Raw genomic sequence first — 21,967 nt, 5'->3', positions numbered from 1 at the left:
TGGGTCATGGTTCAGGGTTCTGGTATACATTGTCTAGCGCTGTGAACCTGAGTGGACAATGGATACATTGCACAAGACAAGGCCTCAGTCCAAGTTCATTTTCTATTCAACACGCTCAGATTTTCTCGAAAGCTATACCTTGAAGGGCTGAGGACTGAAATGGCAAGAAAACACAAGAGAGAAAAAGAACGGACGAGAGAGTGTGCAAGTAATAGAGAAGCGTGTATGAAAGGATAGTGGCGTCATGTGAGGTTTCCAGAGGGCTGCCAAAGGTTTTTCCCCCCATCTCTGTCCAGGAACGTAACATTCCATTACCGAAAATGTCCACTCTACTGTACTCTGCGTTTTCCCCAGGCCTAGTACGTAGACTAGTAGAGTTCACCCAGTACTTTATCATTTCTCCACTGTCTCATGTCCACTGTTCATAGTAGTGGCCACACACACATCATTCCTGTTGACAGGGAAGTGCAGTGTGCCAGAAGCACAAAACCGTCCATTGTCACATGTAGGAAGGCTTTACATTGGTTAGTGCATGAGGAAGTCTGAATAGGACAACTTCTGAGTATAACTCATGTTTTTATGCATATGTTGATGTTTTTTTTTTTAAAATGTTATGCCAATCTCCCAATGGCAAAAAAAGGCATGATTTACACCACACAATCAAGTTATGACATGTATTCCCAGTTAGGCTTGGGCCGTGTACAGTAAGAGCACAGCTGCATGACAGTAAAGGTCTACAGTACAGTATGTGATTCATTCCAGTGAATCACGAGTCAGTGGGGCAGTGGCTGAACCAGGGTTGACCCCACTGACTCACAACGTAGAGAAAAAACACACATAGTGGAAGCAGTATTGGTTTATTGCATCCTCATCGCCATCAATAACACATCTCGCTCACGTTTCCTTGGGAATGGTCCCCCCCCCCGCTAGAACAGAGTCAGGCAGGGCAACAAGGGGCAGTTTGTATCAAGCGTGTCCGGGTAGGAGTACTGATTTAGGACCAGTTTAGCCTTTTAGATCACAATGAATGAGATCACATGGACAAGGGAAGTCCTTATCCTAATTGGTCCCAAGGGTTTAAAAGCCCCCCTGCCTCACGCAGTACAGTAAATTTTACGAATGGGGGAAAAAAAATGGAAAGGCAAAAAGGAGGTTTCATTTGAGTTATGTAGCTAGCATTCCATTTGGCTAGCTGTGACAGCTGATTTCTCACACAAACTTCACATTAGTCATTTCATTTCATCTGTAAGAATAGCGGAATGTCACAATATTATAATAACAATACAATAAGAATGGAAAGGTGTGCTAAGATTGACAAAAGAAAGAAGCTAGCTGTAAAATGTTGCTATTCCCATTCCCTTCATCCAAAGGCAGTATCACACAGTGGACCATGCATTACGAATCACTCTGTCATTTAAATGTTTACTTCGTGGAAGATGAAAACATCATGCCATCCTGAATGAATCAGGGTGTGCACCATTTCTGAATATATTACAGTACATTCTTGTCTGAGCAAAGATCCGGCAAACCAACACATTCGGCTGGTTATTCGTGACATGTCTGTAGACACAGATCCCTGTGTTTCCTTCAGTGACCATAACTAGCCTTCAAAACACAGCGTTGAGGTACAACTGTGTAGTGGTCGACACAGCTGGAGCCAAAATGGCATAAGCCCTTAGAGGCGTAACAAAATATCAACTTTTCATACACGGCTGTCTCAGTTCCAATCTAAACTAGTCATACAAACATCAAACTTCAAGTATTGTCACATTTTATAATTAGGATCCAGTATCAATTTTTTGTTGTTGTTGCATTTTCAGAAGAAAAAAAATTGATTTGGTTGAGCTTCCTAAAGGGGCAATCTGCAGTTGAAACAATAACAAAGCTCCAACCCCACCACTGCTTTGGTAAAATGCTGAGGGTTAAGGCTGGAGAAATGTAACCACTCTCAAATTCATAAACATAGCTATGGATACAAAGACTGACCATCCATGATATCCAAATTATAGTTTTAACCATGTTATGAGGCTATACAGTGCTTGTTTACATTTAAATTGTTTACAAACATCGGAGTAAAACAAGATTATTATTTTGGGTTCTGATAGGGTACGACAGTTGCACTAAGCTCATGAGGTATTTGTAAGTTATGTTCTTCGAGAATCAGGGCGGCTAGCAGCTGTGACGATGTGCGCTGAGAGTCGGGAAGCAAGTTCAGGGAGTGAGTGATTTAATCAATAAACGAAACATAAAACAAAACAAGAAACACGAACAACGCACAGACATGAAACTGAAACAGAAACAATAACGCCTGGGGAAGGAACCAAAGGGAGTGACATAAATAGGGAAGGTAATCAGGGAAGTAACGGAGTCCAGGTGAGTCTGACGACGGGTAGGTGAGCGTAACGATGGTGACAGGTGTATCGCCATAACGAGCAGCCTGGTGACCTAGAGGCCGGAGAGGGAGCACACATGACAGCAGCCTAGAAGTTAAAAACTTTGGGCCAGTAACTGAAAGGTGGCTGGTTTGAATCCCTGAGCCGACTAGGTGTAAAATGAGAATCAATGGATATGCAGATCGTTGGATGAAATGCACAAAATATATAATTCCAACATAAAAAAATCATATAATAAACTAAAATAAAAGCAAGCAGTTGGAGAAAAGGCAAATTTGGTCCATTTTCTTCTTTCGAGGTCTGCTGATTGTCATATTCTGTGACATCAGCGGTGTTCCATGCGAAGCCTCAGCCCAGCCCAACGTCCAGTGACATCATCACCACAAAGCCCAGGATGGAGGTCCAGGAAGCCAACTTACCGTTCCCACTTCAAGACAATATACATGGACAGGGTTAATCAATGTTGGTGTATTTATACAGTACTTCAGTCATATACAGTACACTGAGACATAAAGTCTGGAAAGATAAGATTGATAGACAGGCAGAAATAGAGGCAGACAGACAGAAATAGAGGACAGACAGAGACAAAGACAGAATGACACACACACACACACACACACACACACACACACACACACACACACACACACACACACACACACACACACACACACACACACACACACACACACACACACACACACACACACACACACACACACACACACACACACACACACACACACACACACACAATAAACAGGCCAGCAGGCACACACTTCACAGTGACAGTCTACCCACACAAAATGTTGGATGTTGAAGAGAGGACAAGCCAAAAGACAGCTCGCTTCCCGTCTTGAATTTTAAAGCAAACAATACGCCCAGGGTTGTGAAAACCAGAACATTCCAGGGGGACCGTGTCTTTGCTCCTCTCCCACTCTCCCTCCCTGTGGCTCACAATTACACAAAGACAGCGATTGATCAAGTCTGGCTCAGTCACAGAGATGGGAGCGCTATGAACAACCAAGCAAAGAGTTGGAACCAGGGTGGGAAAAATGTGAAAAATAAGACAGAAGAATTTATTTCGTTCTCGGCCATATTCTATGCTTTCTGTCTCTTCTCTTCTATCACCCTCTCGTTGTATGTTCATGTATTACCAGGACACTTTGTTCAAGTGTTTTCTAAAGGGTTAGACATGGGCTAAGCCTTGACTAAGACATGGGCTTAGCGATGGGAGGGCACTGTTAATAGAACATCTATCCCTCCTCTCGCTCGATGTTCTCCATCAGTCTGCATGGCCACCCACCTGAGTTGAGCCTCTGGGATGATGTCATCAACCACCACATACACCATGGCCCCGGCAGCAAAGGCCAGGGCGTATGGCAACAGTGGTTCCGCCAGCACCACGGCAACGGCGCCTAGCAACCCGGCGATTGGTTCTACCATACCACTGAGCTGTCCATACCTGAGGAAATAGACAATGAGGAGTTAGTTAGAATCCTAGTTAGTACCCTATGGGGTAGGGATGTGACAAAAAAAAAAAGAATGATCTTAACTTTTAAACTGCCATTTTTTAAATTGGTTTTCCATTAAAACAAAAATTCATAGAATTCCATGCGAATTCACAATGCGGCTGCTGTCAGCAACGGTTTGGGTCTCAAGGTGCGTCGGTTAAGCATTGCACTTGTACTACTGATACCGTACCTCAATTCCACATTGCAACGTTGGTATTTCACCAAGATTCTGTATTTTTGGAATGGAGGAGACTGATTAGTTGCCACACTTCCGAGAGCACAAACACATATTTCCTAGCGAGCTAGCGAGGGATGGAGAGAGAGAGGGCACAGTATAGGCAGGTCGGCCACCAGGCAGAGAGTCAGAACCGTGCACTCGGCTCATCTATCGGTAATCAAAAGCTGTATCTCGAAATGGAACGCTGTATCTCGCAATTTCTTGTCTCGCAACGTCAATAAAGCAGGGATATGCTAGGATATTCTACACACAACAGACCGAAGACTGAACACACACACTCATCATTAGCGAAGAGGAAGAGCAGGCGAGCCAGTGCGAGGGAAGGAGAGAAAGGAGGGGCAGGCAGAAAGAACGGTGCGCATATGTCTTGGTAATCTGTATCTCACGGCGTCTTGTCTCGCATGCCTAAAGTTTGCGTCTTCCTCTCTGGTTCTATTTATATTACCCAACTTTCCCCAGGCCTTTATAGCCTATCATCTACTCAGTCTATAACACGGCAAAGACATTTTTTCATTTTTTCCCCCTTAATGTTAACAATCCCAATTTCGTTTAAACGTTCACACCCCTACAAGGGGCCCTTTTTGGCTCCTTCAGTCATTGGCTGTCAAACCAAGATAAAACTATTCCCGGAGTATGAGTTGAGGTGCAGATGAACAGAGTAGGCCATATAAAGGTACTACATGGTCCAACAGAGAAGTGTTACTCACCAGAAGGCTTTCCACGTGGACATCCCTGCGCCTCGCAGAGGGAGGCTCACCGCAAGGCCCTCTGGGAAATTCTGGATACCTATGCCAATGGCCAAGTTTCTGTAAAACACATGATGATAACACTTTAGAGGATACCACTTCTTAAGATTCTTGTCGGACGGCCTTACAGATTACATTTCTTATTACCACTACCCTAATCAATGGTCTTTCATTGACATTGGTTAAGAAGCCTAAGTGGAAGAGATTTCAGAGCTTTGAGTTTGCATTTGAAGCATTTCATTCACTTGAACCTCATTGCTTCAATGGAATTTGAATTTTATCATAACTAAGTGAGGTACAAAGTGTGGTTGGTGAACTATGGTTGGTGGATGGGTGAAGTGTGGTTGGTGAAGTATGGTTGGTGGGTGGGTGGATGGGTTGGTTTGTTGGTTAGCTAGGAGGAAACTGTATCTGAACGATATATAGTACATAGCATGGAAAAACTCAGCTATTTTGCGGCTGGCAGTTTCTGTGTGAAACCAGTTCCGGGGTCAGTTATAAGGCAGTTGTGCTCAGTCACTTTACACAGAGAATGAGTCACCACCGGAGGAAATCATCACAGCAAAACCCACAGAGACCACGGATAGGGACTCATTCTCAGGACATGAAATGAGATGGAAACAAGTGCTAAGGAGACAGCATGTCAAGACAGATGAGGAGAGCCTTGGATGTGAAGAGTTGGGAGTTCAAGCAGAAAATGGATGTTAAACAATAAGTTGAGCTTAGAAGTGTCCATCCAAGGCTCTCCATAGCATCAATAAACTGAGCATAACAGCCCACTCCCAGTCCACACTATCAGCAGCCAGGGTGGCAATTCAACATCATGCTCATAAGTGGTGTTAACCAGTGTGTTTGTTTGTCTGCTCACACTCCACTGCATCCTAGTTGGACTGCTTCAGTTCCCAGGGGGCAAGGAACTCAGCAACGCCACACATTAGTGTGTTGGGGGGGGAACGACTTTGTGTGTTTTAGAGGAAAGCTCTCTTTTGGGTTTCTTCCTTCCCTCTGTCCCTCCCTCGATCCCTGTGAACCATTCTCTGGCACAGAGTCAAGAGCCTGCCCCCAGAGAGGGAAGATTAATGACAGCTAGTCACGGTAAGGTTTACAGCTGCCACAGCCTGGAAGAGAGAGAGGGAAACGGAGTGCATGAGAGAGAGAGAGAGAGAGAGAGAGAGAGAGAGAGAGAGAGATGGAAGGAAGGAAGGAAGCAGTTGTGATGTGTGTGTAGCATGAATGTGTATGTGTATGTGTGTGTATGTCTGTGAGGGTGTGTGCATGAGTGAGTGCATGTATGCCACGATGTGGAGAATCAGATCAGGTTGTCAGTCCAGTTGAAGTGTTCAACAGTCTAATGGCTTGTAGATAGAAGCTGTATCTGAGCCTGTTGGTATCAGACCTCATGCTCAACAGTAAGGGAGTGAACATCTCGTGGCTGGGGTGTGTGGTGTCCTTGATGATGCTACAGGACTTCCTCAGGCACCATTTCGAGTAAATGTCCGGGATGGGTGGGAGCACGATCCCAGTGATGTACTGGGCCGTCTTCACCACCCGCTGGAGGGCCTTGCGATCGTGGACGGAGCACTTCCCGTACCAGGCCGTGATGCAACTGGTCAGGACGCTATCGATGGTGCAGGGGTAGTATTTGGAGAGGACCCGGGGCAGCATGTCGAATTTCTGAAAACTTGTGACTCTCTACTGCAGTCCCGTTGATGTGGATCGGGTCATGTTCCCTCCTCTGCTTACTGAAGTCAACAATCAACTCCTTTGTGGATGGAGTTGGTGTCGTACAAAACCACGCATTCGTGGGTGAACAGGGAGTACAGCAGAGGACTGAGGACACACCCCTGGGGGGCCCCTGTGTTAAGAGTGAGTGTGGAGGAGCTGTTCTTGCCAATCCTCACAGCCTGTGGTCTGCCTGTCAGGAAGTCCAGGATCCAGTTGCAGAAGGTGGTGTCCAGACTCAGGGCTCTGAGCTTGTTGTCGAGCTTGGAGGGAACAATAACATTGAATGCTGAACTGTAGTCAATGAACAGCGTTCTCAAAAAGGTGTTCCGGCCGTGTGAATAGCGATGGAAATGGCATCTTCCGTGGATCTGTTTGAGCGGTAGGCCCATTGGAGTGGGTCCAGTGTGCCTGGCATGCTGGCCTTGATGTGGGCCATCACAAGCACTTCATGATGATCAAGGTGAGCGCGACAGGGCGAAGTCATTTGGGCTCTGGGATGCTGAGAAGACGTCCACCAGCTGGTCAGCACACACTCTGAGGACGCGGCCAGGGATGTCATCTGGGCCGGCAAAGAGAGAGAGAGAGAATCCAGAGAGAGAGAGAGAGAAGAAAAGGAGAATCCGGAGAAACCAAAGAGAAGGCTAGAGTATTGGAACGAAGGAGGGATGTCAGAGCGAAACATCTGGGCAGCGTGAGAGAGCAGACAAAGAGAGAGACAGAAAAGAATGAAAAAAAAGAGAGAAGGGATAGAATAGAAGGAGAAGTCCAGAGTGAGGAGAACCCGTGCCTCTGGTGTGGTTGAGGTGAACCCAGTCACCCAGTTCTAGGTTCACTGGTAATCACATGGGAGCTGTATTGGCAGGAAACATCACCTCATACAGTACTATTTCATAAATGTGAGCCACATTTCCCCATTACAGCAGCATTTCATGGCAGCTCTGTTTGTTTAGCTGCAGTATCAGGACAGGACCAGACCGGATGGAACCACGCCTGTCCAGTCCTCAGTAATGACATGGAAAAATGGCCTACGATCAGGACAGTGCTTTATGTACAGTACCATCTCTCCTGTGTGTGTGCGTGCATGCGTCTGTCTGTCTTGATGTCAGACACTACCCTATAGACCATTTTCCCTTGCCTTTCTGGTACTGGCGAGGAGGGTTCACTCTCTCTTCGGCTATTCATTGTAAATGTTTGTATGCCTATGTAGCCAAATTGTATCTATGTATCTATCTATGATCGTATGTTATCCATTGATGCTTTTTCTATGTTTTATTTATATCTGTAAATCAACCAATGACATCAAGCCACACCCGGCCATGATTACAGACACCTGTGTGTCCTTCCAAACTATATAAACTAGTGACCCGCAGTGTTTGTCATTAAACCCTGATGAAGACAGCTTGGCTGTCGAGACGGTGGTTATTCAATTATTGCATCAGACCTCCTTTTCTTTTTCAAGGGTTCTCTCTCACACACATCATTATGATTTCTATCACATGTCATGAAAGGCACATTGTTCTCAGCAGAGGGATTTCATCACAGGCTCTCACGTTAGCAGCCCATCAAAAGGATGCTAGCAGGGCGTTAGCTTGCTCAACAAGTGATTTACTGCTGAGACACTACCGACCTGTATTGAGCTGTACTGAAATAAACAGGAGCTGGTTAGCATGCTAATCGCTAGCCTATCTCTGTGTAGTAACGTTTAGCAATCATTAGACTTGGCGACTATTTCAAATAACTTACTAACAACACTGGATTAGTAAAGAACAAGTCATATCCTATTGATTCTCTTCATTCCTACCAGATACCCAACAGTCTTGAGCTCCTACCATTTCAATTTTTGTCATTTAGCAGACGCTCTTATCCAGAGCAATTATGGTTAAGTGCCTTGCTTAAGGGCACATCGACAGATTTGTCACCTAGTCGGCTCGGGTATTCAAACCAGCGACCTTTCGGTTACTGGCCCAACGCTTTTAACCTACCTTCCCTCACTCCCTGCCTGCCTTCCTCTGCTAGGTGTGTGGTTGTAACACCTGATCTCCGCTCCTCTCCTGCCCTCCGTGGCACCTTTGACCCTCTTTTAGACTCCATCCCTCATTCCTCTCTGAGGGCCCATGGAGCTCAAGGCTCTCTTTCGGCTCCACTTTCCCCCACTAAGCCAACCCCTAAACACACACACGCGCGCGCGCGCACGCACGCACGCACGCACGCACGCACGCACACACACACACACACACACACACACACACACACACACACACACACACACACACACACACTCCGTCAGCAATGTGTGTCAAACAGCACAGAGGAAGCCCTAACTAACCATTGAAGTGTCTGTCAAACTAAACACAAATATGTTTCATACTGACTGGCCACTTTACAGGATGGTAGAGAATGGGGATTGTATTGGATTCTACTGCTGTGCATTTTAGTGGTTAAGAGTGATGGGTAGTTGTGGATGCTTCAGACTACACACACATTTTCCTAATCCCATGGCTATAGGCTGAACATGCAATAATAATAATCTCTGGGGGGCAGGGCACGCAAATGGTTCTGTAGTCACTCCTTCCTTCCATCTCTCCATCTGTTTCTCCTTCTCTTTTCATCTTCCTCTCTCTCTTCACCCTCTTTTCCTCGACGTCTCTCTCTCTCTCTGGATGGAGGGATGCAGTGAAAGGCTCTATTGAGAGCAGGTCTGCACGTGTGGAGGAACCCATACCATTTAGGCTAGTTTTTGTTATGTCAGGAATGCGCTGAATGTCAGTAGCAATCAGTGAAACACAACTCCAACTACCAGACGACCGAAAAAGGAGAAAAGAGACATTTTTTGAAGCTAAGAAAATATGTCTGATGGCCTTTGGCCCCTTTTTCCACATAAAAGTGTCAGAGAAGTTGAAAAGAAAGAGCCTTGTGGTATTCTCCTCTCCTTCTCCCACCCTCCTTTTTCCCCTTGTGTCTCTTTCTACCTGTTCAACTCTCTCTCTCGTGTCTCTGCTTCATCCTTATCAGACACTCTACTGAAGAAGAGACACTGTAAGCGCCAACACACCAGAATGAACAAGAAAACAAACACACCTTAAACCCTGCTGCTACACTCATCCATATTCAGTGACTGACTAATAATGTATGTATGCCCACATCCTGCTGGGATTCGGTCTCTTGTGTTACACCCTTGAAGGAGGCCTGCCCTTCCTTGCCATGAAGAATCCTTGCCATGAAGACTGTAATTAATTCAATATTGCATGGCCATATCTACGACTGCCGTGACTAACCAATGACATCACTAATGGAAAGCAGATAAAGGTCTGACAGGATGAAGGCCATGTCTTAAAGAGAGAAATGGTGTACAGTAATGTATGGTTTCCATAAAGACTACCCCGTGTTTGAGACATAATAAAGACCTAGGAAAAACGCACAATTAAAGTTTTATCTGTGCAGGTCAAACAACAACAACAAAAAGATTAGAAACATAAAACCATATATGGACCATATTGTTAACAGCTGTGATAGTTCTACCACAAAAGAAAACACATTTACAAATTGTGCCGAAACATTAGGAGATGATTTCCTAAACAGCAGTTGCAGACATCTCACGGTCTTAGACAACATCGGTTGAAATGACGTGCTACGTGGTAAAAACTTATCTGATCAAATGTTCTCTCAAATCTTTTGTTTTAGTTTTTAAACTTTCCGTCATGGACAAGTGTGACGTGTCTCATGTAGTGCTTCCTAGGATGTGTGCATACACTGAGTGTACAAAATATGTGTGTGCACATACATGCAGTGTATGTGTGTGCGCATTCATACAGTACACACACATATACACTGAGTATACATAACATTAAGAACACCTGCTCTTTCCATGACATAGACTGACCAGGTGAATCCAGGTGAAAGCTATGGTCCCTTATTGATGTCACTTGTTAAATCCACTTCAATCAGTGTAGATGAAGGGGAGGAGACTGGTTAAAGAATCATTTTGAAGCCTTTGAAGTTTTGTACACTCAGTGTTATAAGAAGGAGAACTGAGGCTCATAAATCGCATCGTATCTGAACAGGCATCGTTTCAGAACGAAAGGGATCGTTTCAGAACGAAAGGGTGCTGTTGCTCTGCTAGTGTTGCTGTTCTGTCTGTCTGGGGCATGGGCTCAGGGAGAGAAGGTTGAGATAGAAAACAGAGGAACCAAAGCTACTGACACGACCAACAAACTCACACTCACGGAACATGACTGATTAACTGAGGTGCAGAAGCTGAAAGAATTTGTGTTGAAGCTGAGAGATGTCGCGGTGGTTCTGAGAGACATTGTTTCAGAGTAGAGAAAGAAGCTGTGGAACACGGAGACAAGAGTGGCAGCCAGCTAGGGCCAGGTGGAAGAACTGAAGAAAGAGAATGCAGGTAATTCATTTCTCCTTACTGGGTGTATGAATTCATACATTTTATCCAATGCAACTTACAGTCATACGTGCATACATATCTATGTGTGGATGTTCCCCAGAATCAAACCCACAATCTTGGCCATGCTCCACCAACTGAGTCATACAGGACAATTACTATGAACAAGATTTTGTGTTCTCATCTCAAATCAAATCAAATTGTATTGGTCACATACACGGGTTAAGCAGATGCTATTGCGGGTGTGGCGAAATGCTTGTGTTTCTGGCTACGACAGTGCAGTAATATCTAGCAATTAATATCTAACAATTTCACAACATATACCCAATACACACACATCTAAGAAAAATAATGGAATTAAGAATACATAAATATATGGACGAGCAATGTCAGAGTGGCATAGACTAAGATACAGTAGAATAGTATAGAATACAGTATATACAAATGAAATGAGTAATGCAAAATATGTAAACATTATAAAAGTGACTGGTGTTCCATTTATTAAAGTGGCCAGTGATTTCAAGTCTATGTATATAGGGCAGCAGCCTCTAATGTGCTAGTAATGGCTATTTAACAGTCTGATGGCCTTGAGATAGAAGCTGTTTTTCAGTCTCTCGGTACCAGCTTTGATGCACGTGTACTGACCTTGCCTTCTGGATGATAGCAGAGTGAACAGGCAGTTGCTCGGGTGGTTGTTGTCCTTGATGATCTATATGGCCTTCATGTGACATCGGGTTCTGTAGGTGTCCTGGAGGGCAGGTAGTTTGCCCCCGGTGATGCGTTGGGCAGACCGCATCACCCTCTGGAGAGCCCTGCGGTTGCGGGCGGCGCAGTTGCCGTACCAGGCAGTGACACAGCCCGACAGGATGCTCTCGATTGTGCATCTGTAAAAGTTTGTGAGGGTTTTAGGTGCCCAGCCACATTTCTTCAATCTCCTGAGGTTGAAGAGGCGCTGTTGCGCCTTCTTCACCACACTGTCTGTGTGGGTGTACCATTTCAGTTTGTCAGTGACGTGTACGCAGAGGAACTTGAGGCTTTCCCCCTTCACTGCCGTCCCGTCGATGTGGATAGGGGGGTGCTCCCTCTGCTGTTTCTTGAAGTCCACAGAAAGGCCAAAAAGATCATCAAGGACAACAACCAACCGAGCCACGGCCTGTTCACCCCACTACCATCTAGAAGGCAGAGACAGCACAGGTGCATCAAAGCTGGGACAGAAAGACTGATAAACAGCTCCTATCCCCAGGTCATCAGACCGTTAAACAGCCGGCCTCCTAAACTAGACAGCCTGTGCACACTACTCTGCCCAGTACTCTACTCTGTCCCTTAGTCACTACCCGGCTACCACCGGGTACTCCACCCTGCACCTTAGGAACTGCTGCCCTATGTACATAGTCATTGAACACTGGCCACTTTTATAATGTTTATATACTAGTTATATATCTACTGCTGTACTAAATTGTTTTACTATTTCTTAATGTTTTATTACTGTGTGTTTGTTTGACATTTATGGCACTGATTGATAGGAACAAGAGCATAAGCATTTCGTGACACCCACCATAACACCTGCTAACTGTGTAGGCGACCAAAGTATTTAGACTAGATTTGTTGTGATTTAATAACATTTACATTTTAGTCATTTAGCAGACGCTCTTATCCAGAGCGACTTACAGTAGTGAATGCATACATTTCATACATTTTTTCTCCGTACTGGTCCCCCGTGGGAATCGAACCCACAACCCTGGCGTTGCAAACACCATGCTCTACCAACTGAGCCACACAGGACCTAGTATAGAATAGTATGACTATGCTAAAAAGGACAAAAGTAATAATAGGATCAACTGAGTTGCCTACAATCCCCAATCTACTGGTAGACACACAAGTCCCGTTGAATTCATGTGCAAATGTGTCATAGAATTACAGCGTATAAAACATCTGTGAGCTGCTTTCAGAGAGCCCAAGTGCCATAGTGGAAGCTGACTTCATGACCCTACTACTCTTGTGTTGTGTGAGAAAGAGAGCCCAGGGCTTAGTGAGTGAGTGAAACACCACACGTTAGGCTAGCAAGCCCCCTTTTCCCGCCCGCCCTCCCTCCTTCCTATATACATCTGTAATAACAGCAGGACTTGGCTGCACTCCGGCCCTCATCACCACCTGTGTGTGTGCGTGTGTGTGTACGTGCATAAGTGTAAAGGCATAGGGGCCCATTCAGTCCAATCAGCTGAGACAAAACTGCGAACTCCGCCCACCACTGCCACCTCCAAACGAACAAGTCACCATGGTTTCTATCTCTGCGCCAGCAAAACGTTCCGGCTAACAATCCGAGATGGAGAGGAAGAGCAAGAGTTGAACGTTATAAAGTTACAGTAATATCAACGTTTTTACAGTAAGGCATGATTTCGGTATTGATTCCGTAGCTGATGCTAAATAGTTGAACTAGATCCATATGATATGAAGCAGACAATGTGGGGGAAAAAAATACTTTTTAACATTGGGTTCATTAACACATTATGGCAGCCACAATATGACTAAACTCTAGTCTGAAAACAGCCCATTTAATCACATACCACATGCTAGCTTGCCCTGGCCAATCCAAAACTAAAGAGCAAAACACCAAAGACAATGATACTGTCTTCACTGAGTGGCTCCCCGAGTTAAATACAGAGAGCTGAGGGGTCCGTGTACATTTCTCTGGGATACTCCAGGTGCCATAGGTGTGTTGGGACAGTGCCAGGTAGCTATGGCTACGTGACTGGAGTCACACCTGAGACCGAGACACTCTGTGCCAACACAGACCCAAAGGAATGAAAAAATATTGACTTGAACGGAAGGCGACAATAACACTGGAGGAAAAGGGGAGAAGAGGGAGGGAAGGAAGGAGAGTGAGCGATGTAGAAAGACAGAATACATAGGGTGAGAAAGATAGGAGAGATATGGCGAGAGAGGCAAACTGACAAGGAAAGAAATGTAGACATTAAACAGCAATACCTAGTGATTGATTGGTGTGTCGAGGGAGAGAGAGGGAGAGAGAGGGCAGAGAGAGTGAGAGTGTGTGAGAGAGACTGAGAGAGACAGAGAGAGAGTGAGAGTGTGAGAGACAGAGAGGGAGAGAAAGAAAGAGAGAGCAGAGAGAGAGATAGAGAGAGAGATAGAGAGCAAGAGTGTGAGAGACAGAGAGAGGGAGAGAAAGAGAGAGAGCAGAGAGAGAGAGCGAGAGAGTGTGAGAGACAGAGAGGTCTAGCAGTGGGGCCAAACCCACCCAGCTCAGAGGGGTTCTCTGCTGAGGAGGGCCAGAGCTCAGCAGATCCCAGAGGACTGAGCCAACAACAGCACAGGAATGCTGTGGTCCCAACCACTCTCTCTGTGTGTGTGTGACTGACTGGGTCTGCCGCTGTGACAAAGGCTCTCTTCTTATTCACACTAATGACCAGAATGCACTCAGAGAGGCTGCACACTTTAGACTCAATTTGCAGGCAATCACACAAACATGTACTCCTACAGTTTGACTTTCATTACAGTCCCCCAAAACATTCCACGTGTTAACGCAGATAAAAAAAAAACATTGCAATACTACAGTAAGTAAAGAGGGGAGTGTGTGTGTGGGGGGGGGGATTCTCAGCTTGGTTGAGGAGGCCTCCTTGTTCACTCACTATCTGACTACCACCTGCTTCCTCATACACACATGCACCCACAAACACACACACACACACACACACACATACAGGCCAACACAATCGACACACGCACCTCCTGCGGTAATACAGCAGCAGGAAAAGGCAAAGCCACTGGCATGGAGAGGACCTGCTCACGGCAGCCACTCTGCCTGCTGTGAACAGGCCTGCTAGACCACATCAAAGAGAGAGAGAGAGAGAGGCCTGGGCAGAGCCAAGAATAGCCAGAAGAGACTGCACCTGTAGCACAGCTAACACAGCTACCAGAGGAAAAGAGGACAAGAGAGGCTTTCACTGGGAGCTGGAGGAGGGAGAGAGAGAGAGAGAGTGAGAGACAGAGAGAGAGAGAGACGGGGAGAGAGAGAGATGGAGAGCGATAAAGTGGTAGAAAGAGAACATAAAGTCGGAGAGAAAGAGAGGAAAGGGGAGAAAAAGTGATGGAGCAAGAGAGAGAGAGAGAGAGAGAGAGGTAGAGGTAGAGAGAGAGAGCTAGTATATGTGCCCTCCACCTCAACTTCCTCCCTGGTTTGCTGTCAGCGGCTGGTCCACATCTGGAGGGCGGTCTCCACACATTCCTCAGGATTCCTGCTCGCCTCCCTCCCCTCGCCTTCCCTCCCGCCTCTCAATCGGAACATTCACACACACGCACACACACACACACACACACACGCGCACACACACACACACACACACACACACACACACACACACACACACACACACACACACACACACACACACACACACACAACCATGCACAGACACAAACAAACCGACGGACAGACGCATGCATGCATGCACACACACAAATACATTTGCTCACTCACATTTCCTGCTTATTCCTTCCTCATTCCGGGAATCTTCCAACTGGGATTTCTGTAAGTTACCGGAATATTGCAACCCTAGGTCTGAGCATCCTCTTCGGCCCATGCATTATTTATGAGTTAGGCATGCACTACCAGGGTGGCCACTGGGTGGTAGCAGCACACAGCAGAGTGCACAGCCCAGACACTAGAGCAGCCAGGCACAAAGGAGTGCTGTTCTGTCCTCCTCATCCCCACAGAGTAAACAGTTCTTTCCCACGGGAAGGAACAAGTGATGCTCCTGTCTACTAGCCACATGGTATGTGGAGGAGGATTATGACACACACACTCACGCGCACACACACTCACGCGCACACGCACACACACACACACACACACACACACACACACACACACACACACACACACACACACACACACACACACACACACACACACACACACACACACACACACACACACACACACAGAGAGAGAGACAAACATCTACTCATGCACACACTCCCCAAATCCCAGGCTGTTATGACCGAGATCTAATGCAGGGGTATCTGACCGTGGTTGAACCAGCGACCAGATGTGTCTAAATCCTATAGGGGCAATATCTGTGGTCATAGTCATCAATGTAATAGCCGGATCAGCGTAGGATTGGGCCTGGGTAATATGGTCATCTGTATAAGTGGTACATGTTGTCTTACCTGGCACTCTCGAACGTGGCCGATGAGGTCTTTCCTATGGCTCCGAACCCTACACCAACAGCAAGGCCCTCTACAAGAGAACGAAAACACATAGCCATGGAGGTTAAAGTTCAACGTGTGTGTGTGTGTGTGTGTGTGTGTGTGTGTGTGTGTGTGTGTGTGTGTTGTTGGGTGTGTGTAAGTGAGAAAGAGAAAGGGAGAGCGAGAGAGAGAGAGAGAGAGAGAAGGCGATTGAAAGCGAATGGACAAATGAGAACAGAATTAGGGTTAGGGGTTAAGGTTAGGTTTAAGGGTTAGGGAAAATAGGATATTGAATGGGAATCAATTGTTTGGTCCCCGCAAGGATACTAAAACAAATGTGTGTGTGTGTGTAAGTGAGAGAAAGAAAGAAAGACAGACAGAAAGAGACTCCATTATTTATTGCGCGGCACCACTCAAGTTCAAATAGGCTAAACCATGGGCTGTCACATCACGACGTCGTCCCCATTTATGTGTGAAGGTTCAAACGCTACATGTTCTCTTCTGCCATCTAGTGTTAGTGAGAGGAACTACATACTTATCTCCGACTTCTCATTACTGCCTTCGAGGTGTGGATCGATGGACGAGTGGGTTATCTCTATTTAATCCTCCCTCACAGTCTGCATCTTCATCTCCTTTTCTCTTTCCATCTTCTCTCTTTCCGTTTCGCTCCCCATCTCTCTGTACACCTCCTCTATTACTCATCCCTCTCACTCTCTCTCAATATGAGTGAACGTGCAACGGACGAACGCTGACACACAGCTCCCCTGTGTAGATTTACGGGTGGGTAAAACAGCCGAGACAGAACTAAGCCATATCTTTCTCTCCCTCCCTCGCCCTTCCCACGGTCTTAGAGAAATAACTCTTACAAGTCACACAAGTGAATTAGAAAAAAGAGAGAGAACGAGAACCATTCGGTCCCTATGTCTCCCCCGGGCTCTGACATGAGAGGGGGAGGAGGAAGTTGAAATACATGGGGTATTCAGATGAGCAGGGCACGTCGAAGCCATAGCAGCTCCATTTCAGCTCCCGCTCTCCATCTGTCTCAATCGGCTGCTGAGGTCTCGGCGGTGCTGGAGGAGCCCATTACAAACTCCGGCAGAGGGAGTAATACCTTCATTTGTTCCTGTATGGGACATTAGGAAGGGTGCTGTTTAGAAGGAGGGTGGTGGTGGGGGGGGGTCAGTCTCTAGCTTCACAATGATGTGGCATAGACAAGGAGGTGAGTTTGAGGGGGCGAAGGAGGTGGTCTATCCCATGTGGGGGCCAGATTTAAGTAATCTGCTAACTTCTACAGCAGAGTAACGTACAGTGATTTCAGAAAGTATTCATACCCCTTGACTTATTCCACGTTTTGTTGTGTTACAGCATGAATTCAAAATGGATGAAAATATTATTTTGTCAGACATCGACACACAATAACCCATAATGACAAAGTGAAAACATGTTTTTTGAAATTTTTGCACATTTATTGAAATTAAAATACCTAATTTACATACAGTTGAAGTCGGAAGTTTACATACACTTAGGTTGGCGTCATTAAAACTCGTTTTTAAACCACTTAACAAATTTATTGTCAACAAAATATAGTTTTGGCAAGTCGGTTAGGACATCTACTTTGTGCATGACACAAGTAATTTTTCCAACAATTGTTTACAGACAGATTATTTCACTTATAATTCACTGTATCACAATTCCAGTGGGTCAGAAGTTACATACACTAAGTTGACTGTGCCTTTAAACAGCTTGGAAAATTCCAGAAAATGATGTCATGCCTATAGAAGCTTCTGATAGGCTAATTGACATCATTTGAGTCAATTGGAGGTGTACCTGTGGATGTATTTCAAGGCCTACCTTCAAACTCAGTTCCTCTTTGCTTGACATCATGGGAAAATCAAAAGAAATCAGGAAAGACCTCAGAAAAAAAATGTAGACCTCCACAAGACTGGTTCATCATTGGGAGCAATTTCAAAATGCCTGAAGGTACCACGTTCATCTGTACAAACAATAGTACGCAAGTATAAACACCATGGGACCACGCAGCCGTCATACCGCTCAGGAATGAGAGACGTTCTGTCTCCTAGAGATGAATGTACTTTGGTGCAAAAAGTGCAAATCAATCCCAGAATAACAGAAAAGGACCTTGTGAAGATGCTGCAGGAAACAGGTACAAAAGTATCTACATCCACAGTAAAACGAGTCCTATATCGACATAACCTGAAAGGGTGCTCAGCAAGGAAGAAGCCACTGCTCCAAAACCGCCATAAAAAAGCCAGACTACGGTTTGCAACTGCACATGGGGACAAAGATCGTACTTTTTGGAGAAATGTCCTCTGGTCTGATGAAACAAAAATAGAACTGTTTGGCCATAATGACCATCGTTATATTCGGAGGAAAAAGGGGGAGGCTTGCAAGCCAAAGAACACCATCCCAACCGTGAAACACGGGGGTGGCAGCATCATGTTGTGGGGGTGCTTTGCTGCAGGAGGGACTGGTGCACTTCACAAAATAGATGGCATCATGAGGGAGGAAAAATATGTGGATATATTGAAGCAACATCTCAAGACATCAGTCAGGAAGTTAAAGCTTGGTCGCTAATGGGTCTTCCAAATGGACAATGACCCCAAGCATACTTCCAAAGTTGTGGTAAAATGGCTTAAGGACAACAAAGTCAAGGTATTGGAGTGGTCATCACAAAGCGCTGACCTCAATCTCATAGAAAATGTGTGGGCAGAACTGAAAAAGTGTGTGCGAGCAAGGAGGCCTACAAACCTGACTCAGTTACACCAGCTCTGTCAGGAGGAATGTGCCAAAATTCACCCAATTTATTGTGGGAAGCTTGTGGAAGGCTACCCGAAATGTTTGACCCAAGTTAAACAATTTAAAGGCAATGCTACCAAATACTAATTGAGTGTATGTAAACTTCTGACCCAGTGTGAATGTGGTGAAAGAAATACAAGCTGAAATAAATCATTCTCTCTACTATTATTCTGACATTTCACATTCTTAAAATAAAGTGGTGATCCTAACTGACCTAAAACAGGGAATTTTTACTAGGATTAAATGTAAGGAATTGTGAAAAACTGAGTTTAAATGTATTTGGCTAAGGTGCATTTAAAGTTCCGACTTCAACTGTAATTGTTCACACCCCTGAGACAATACTATGTAGAAGCACCTTTGGCCGTGATTACAGCTGTGAGACTTTCTGGCTAAGTCTCTAAAAGCTTTCCACACCTGGATTGTGCAACATTTTCCCATTATTATTTTCAATATTCTTCAAGCTCTGTCAAATTGGTTGTTAATCATTGCTTGACAACTATTTTCAGGTCAGCCACACCTCTGAGAAACATAGACGATTAGTCTTTTAGGTCCCGTTGATAGGATAATCTCGAACGGAGCTCATCCAGTTTGTTCTCCAGTGACTGCACGCTCGCCAATAGAACTGAGGGCAATGGCGGCCTATTTGCTCGCCAATGTAGTCTTTTCAGGATGCCGCCTCGCCTGCCTCTTTTTCGCAGCCGCTTCCTCTTTCAAGTCCCAAGGATTAGGGCCTAGTCCAGAGTGAGCAGAACTTCCAGAGCTGCCGACTTATTGAAGTAGACATTTTCATCCAAATCGAGGTTAGTGATCAGTGTTCTGATGTCCAAAAGCTGTTCTTGGTCATAGGAAATTATGGCGGAGAAATGATGTACAAAAAAATGTAAGATCAGCGTAAATAACAAACAAAATAGCAGAATTGGTCAGGATCCCGTAAGACAGCTACTATATACAGCAGCGCCATCTTTTTTGCTGGCCAGTAGTCAAACCATAGTAGTCAAACCAGTATTCAAACCATGATACAGTAGTCAACGACCATCACACCATAACAATTCTGATTTTCAGGTTTCTGATTTGAGTGTGTTATTACATATATAAAGCAGGGAGTGTCAAAATCTGTGTCAAAAGCTCCAGGGCCTTCTCTGTGTCTGGGAGATAGTTAACCTTTCATGAATTAGTGCTGAGCAGCCGAGAATTGATCCCTGGTGGTGTCTTTGGGAAGTTGTGTCGGGATGTCTCTTCTCCTCTGCCTGTCTTTTTCCTTTTCTCATGTGAGGCTAGACACACAGCAGAGCAGGCCAGGAGAGACCTACGGCCCGGGTTTGGAGTGTGTGTGGAAGGTTGTGTGTGTACGTGTGTGTGTGTCTCTGTCTGCTGGCGGCCATGTCGTGACATCTCCGCTTGTTGTTTTATGCCGTTTTACACAAGGCAGTCGGCTCTGACATCATCATTGTTAACAGACACTCCCCCTTCACCTCTTTCCCTCTCTTCTCTCTTCCAACTCTTCTCCCCTCTCTCCAAATATATGAATTCATCAAGACCTTCAAGGTCTAGGGTCCCTCGCTCCTTGGTAATAGCAATGCCAGATGCTCACCTACACACACCTTGCCGTGTGGGTGTTGTCGTTAAATGTTGCTAGTGAGTCATTCAACAAACGTACATCTTATCAAATGAGCACAGCCGAGGTCCTGGAGGAATGGAAGAAAGGGAGGAGGAGGAATAGGAGGAAGAGGAGGAAGAAGAGAAAGATGAGGAGGAAGATGTGTACTATTCCTCCTCGTCTCTTTCCATCTCTCCAGGACCTAGGCCCGAGCTCATTTGCTACACCTGCAATAACATCTGCAAAATATGTGTACACGACCAATATAATTGGATTGATGGCGTTTGATGTGTCATACATGTCTACTCCTGGGAAAGGTACAAAGTTCAACTTTACTTAATAAAAGAAAGATTTAGCTATTATGAATGTTATATTGTTTTTGTGCATCTCAGCAATCTTTACAACATATCTACATGCTCTGAGCTCAGGCACAATGAAGAAAACAAAATAAAAGTAACTTTGCTAATACAGCTACAGTGGGTATAGAAAGTCACCACCCCCTTTCAAAATGTTCACCTTTTGTTGCCATACAGCCTGAAATGAAAACACATCAAATCTGACTTTTTCCAGCTTTATTTACACACAGTAACCCACAATATCCAAGTTAAAAAAAATAATAATACAAATCTGAAAATGTATAAAAATTAAAACCGTAAAATACCCTATTTGGATAAGTGGACACCCCCTTGAGTTAATTCTTGGTGGAACCACCTTTTGCTTGAATTACAGCCATGAGTCTCTTTGAATACGTCTCTATCTTTGCACACCTAGACTGTGCAATATTTGCCCATTCTTCCTTGCAGAATTGTTCAAGCTCATTCAAATGAAAACTTCTCATTTTCAACTTCCTGGCATACCTCAGCAAGTTTGCAATTGCAATTCTAGGGGGGGGGGGGGTGTTCACTTATCCAAATACGGTGTTTCACTTTTAGTTAATTTTAGTTCGTTCTTTATATATTTTTTTTCTCGCTTATATTGTGGGTTACTGTGAGTAAATAAAGCTGGATAAAGACTCATTTTATGTGCTTTCATTTCAGGCTGTAAGGCAACAAAAGGTGAACATTTTGAAAGGGGGGTGGCGGCTTAGTTAATTAGTTCGCAGTATTATAAGATTACAGTGGGTATAATCTTATAATACTGCAAACTAATTAACTAATCAGAGATAAGTGTGTGTGAGTCACTGTGGAAGCTAAGTTTGCATGACTGACATTCAAAAGCATCCAGTCGATTATTTTATTGTTATTTGTCTCCCATTCTCTTTGAAAATAGCGCTATCACCAGGCTATCATAAAAATGTCACGCTGTCACCATGAAGTGTCAGAAAATGCCATCG

General features: G+C 45.0%; 1 protein-coding gene across 4 annotated transcripts in view; it reads right to left on the bottom strand.

The window, feature by feature from the left end:
- Positions 1–841: 841 nt before the first annotated feature.
- Positions 842–21,967, bottom strand: part of s39ab (Zinc transporter SLC39A11) — a 140,947-nt gene continuing 119,821 nt past the window's right edge. For 2 of the 4 annotated variants that reach the window (XM_014178910.2, XM_014178909.2), the window contains exons 7-11: positions 16,200–16,269; positions 4,853–4,951; positions 3,700–3,858; positions 3,195–3,340; positions 842–2,820 (exon numbers count right to left, since the gene is read on the bottom strand). In XM_014178910.2, coding sequence (XP_014034385.1) covers positions 2,771–2,820; positions 3,195–3,340; positions 3,700–3,858; positions 4,853–4,951; positions 16,200–16,269 — 524 coding nt within the window. In that variant the 3' untranslated portion in view covers positions 842–2,770. 4 annotated transcript variants of the gene reach the window in all.

This window comes from Salmo salar, chromosome ssa28 (assembly GCF_905237065.1).
Source record: "Salmo salar chromosome ssa28, Ssal_v3.1, whole genome shotgun sequence".
In the NCBI taxonomy this organism is placed as follows: domain Eukaryota; kingdom Metazoa; phylum Chordata; class Actinopteri; order Salmoniformes; family Salmonidae; genus Salmo; species Salmo salar.
Note: the sequence above shows the minus strand (reverse complement) of the source record. Positions and strands in the feature narration are given on the sequence as shown.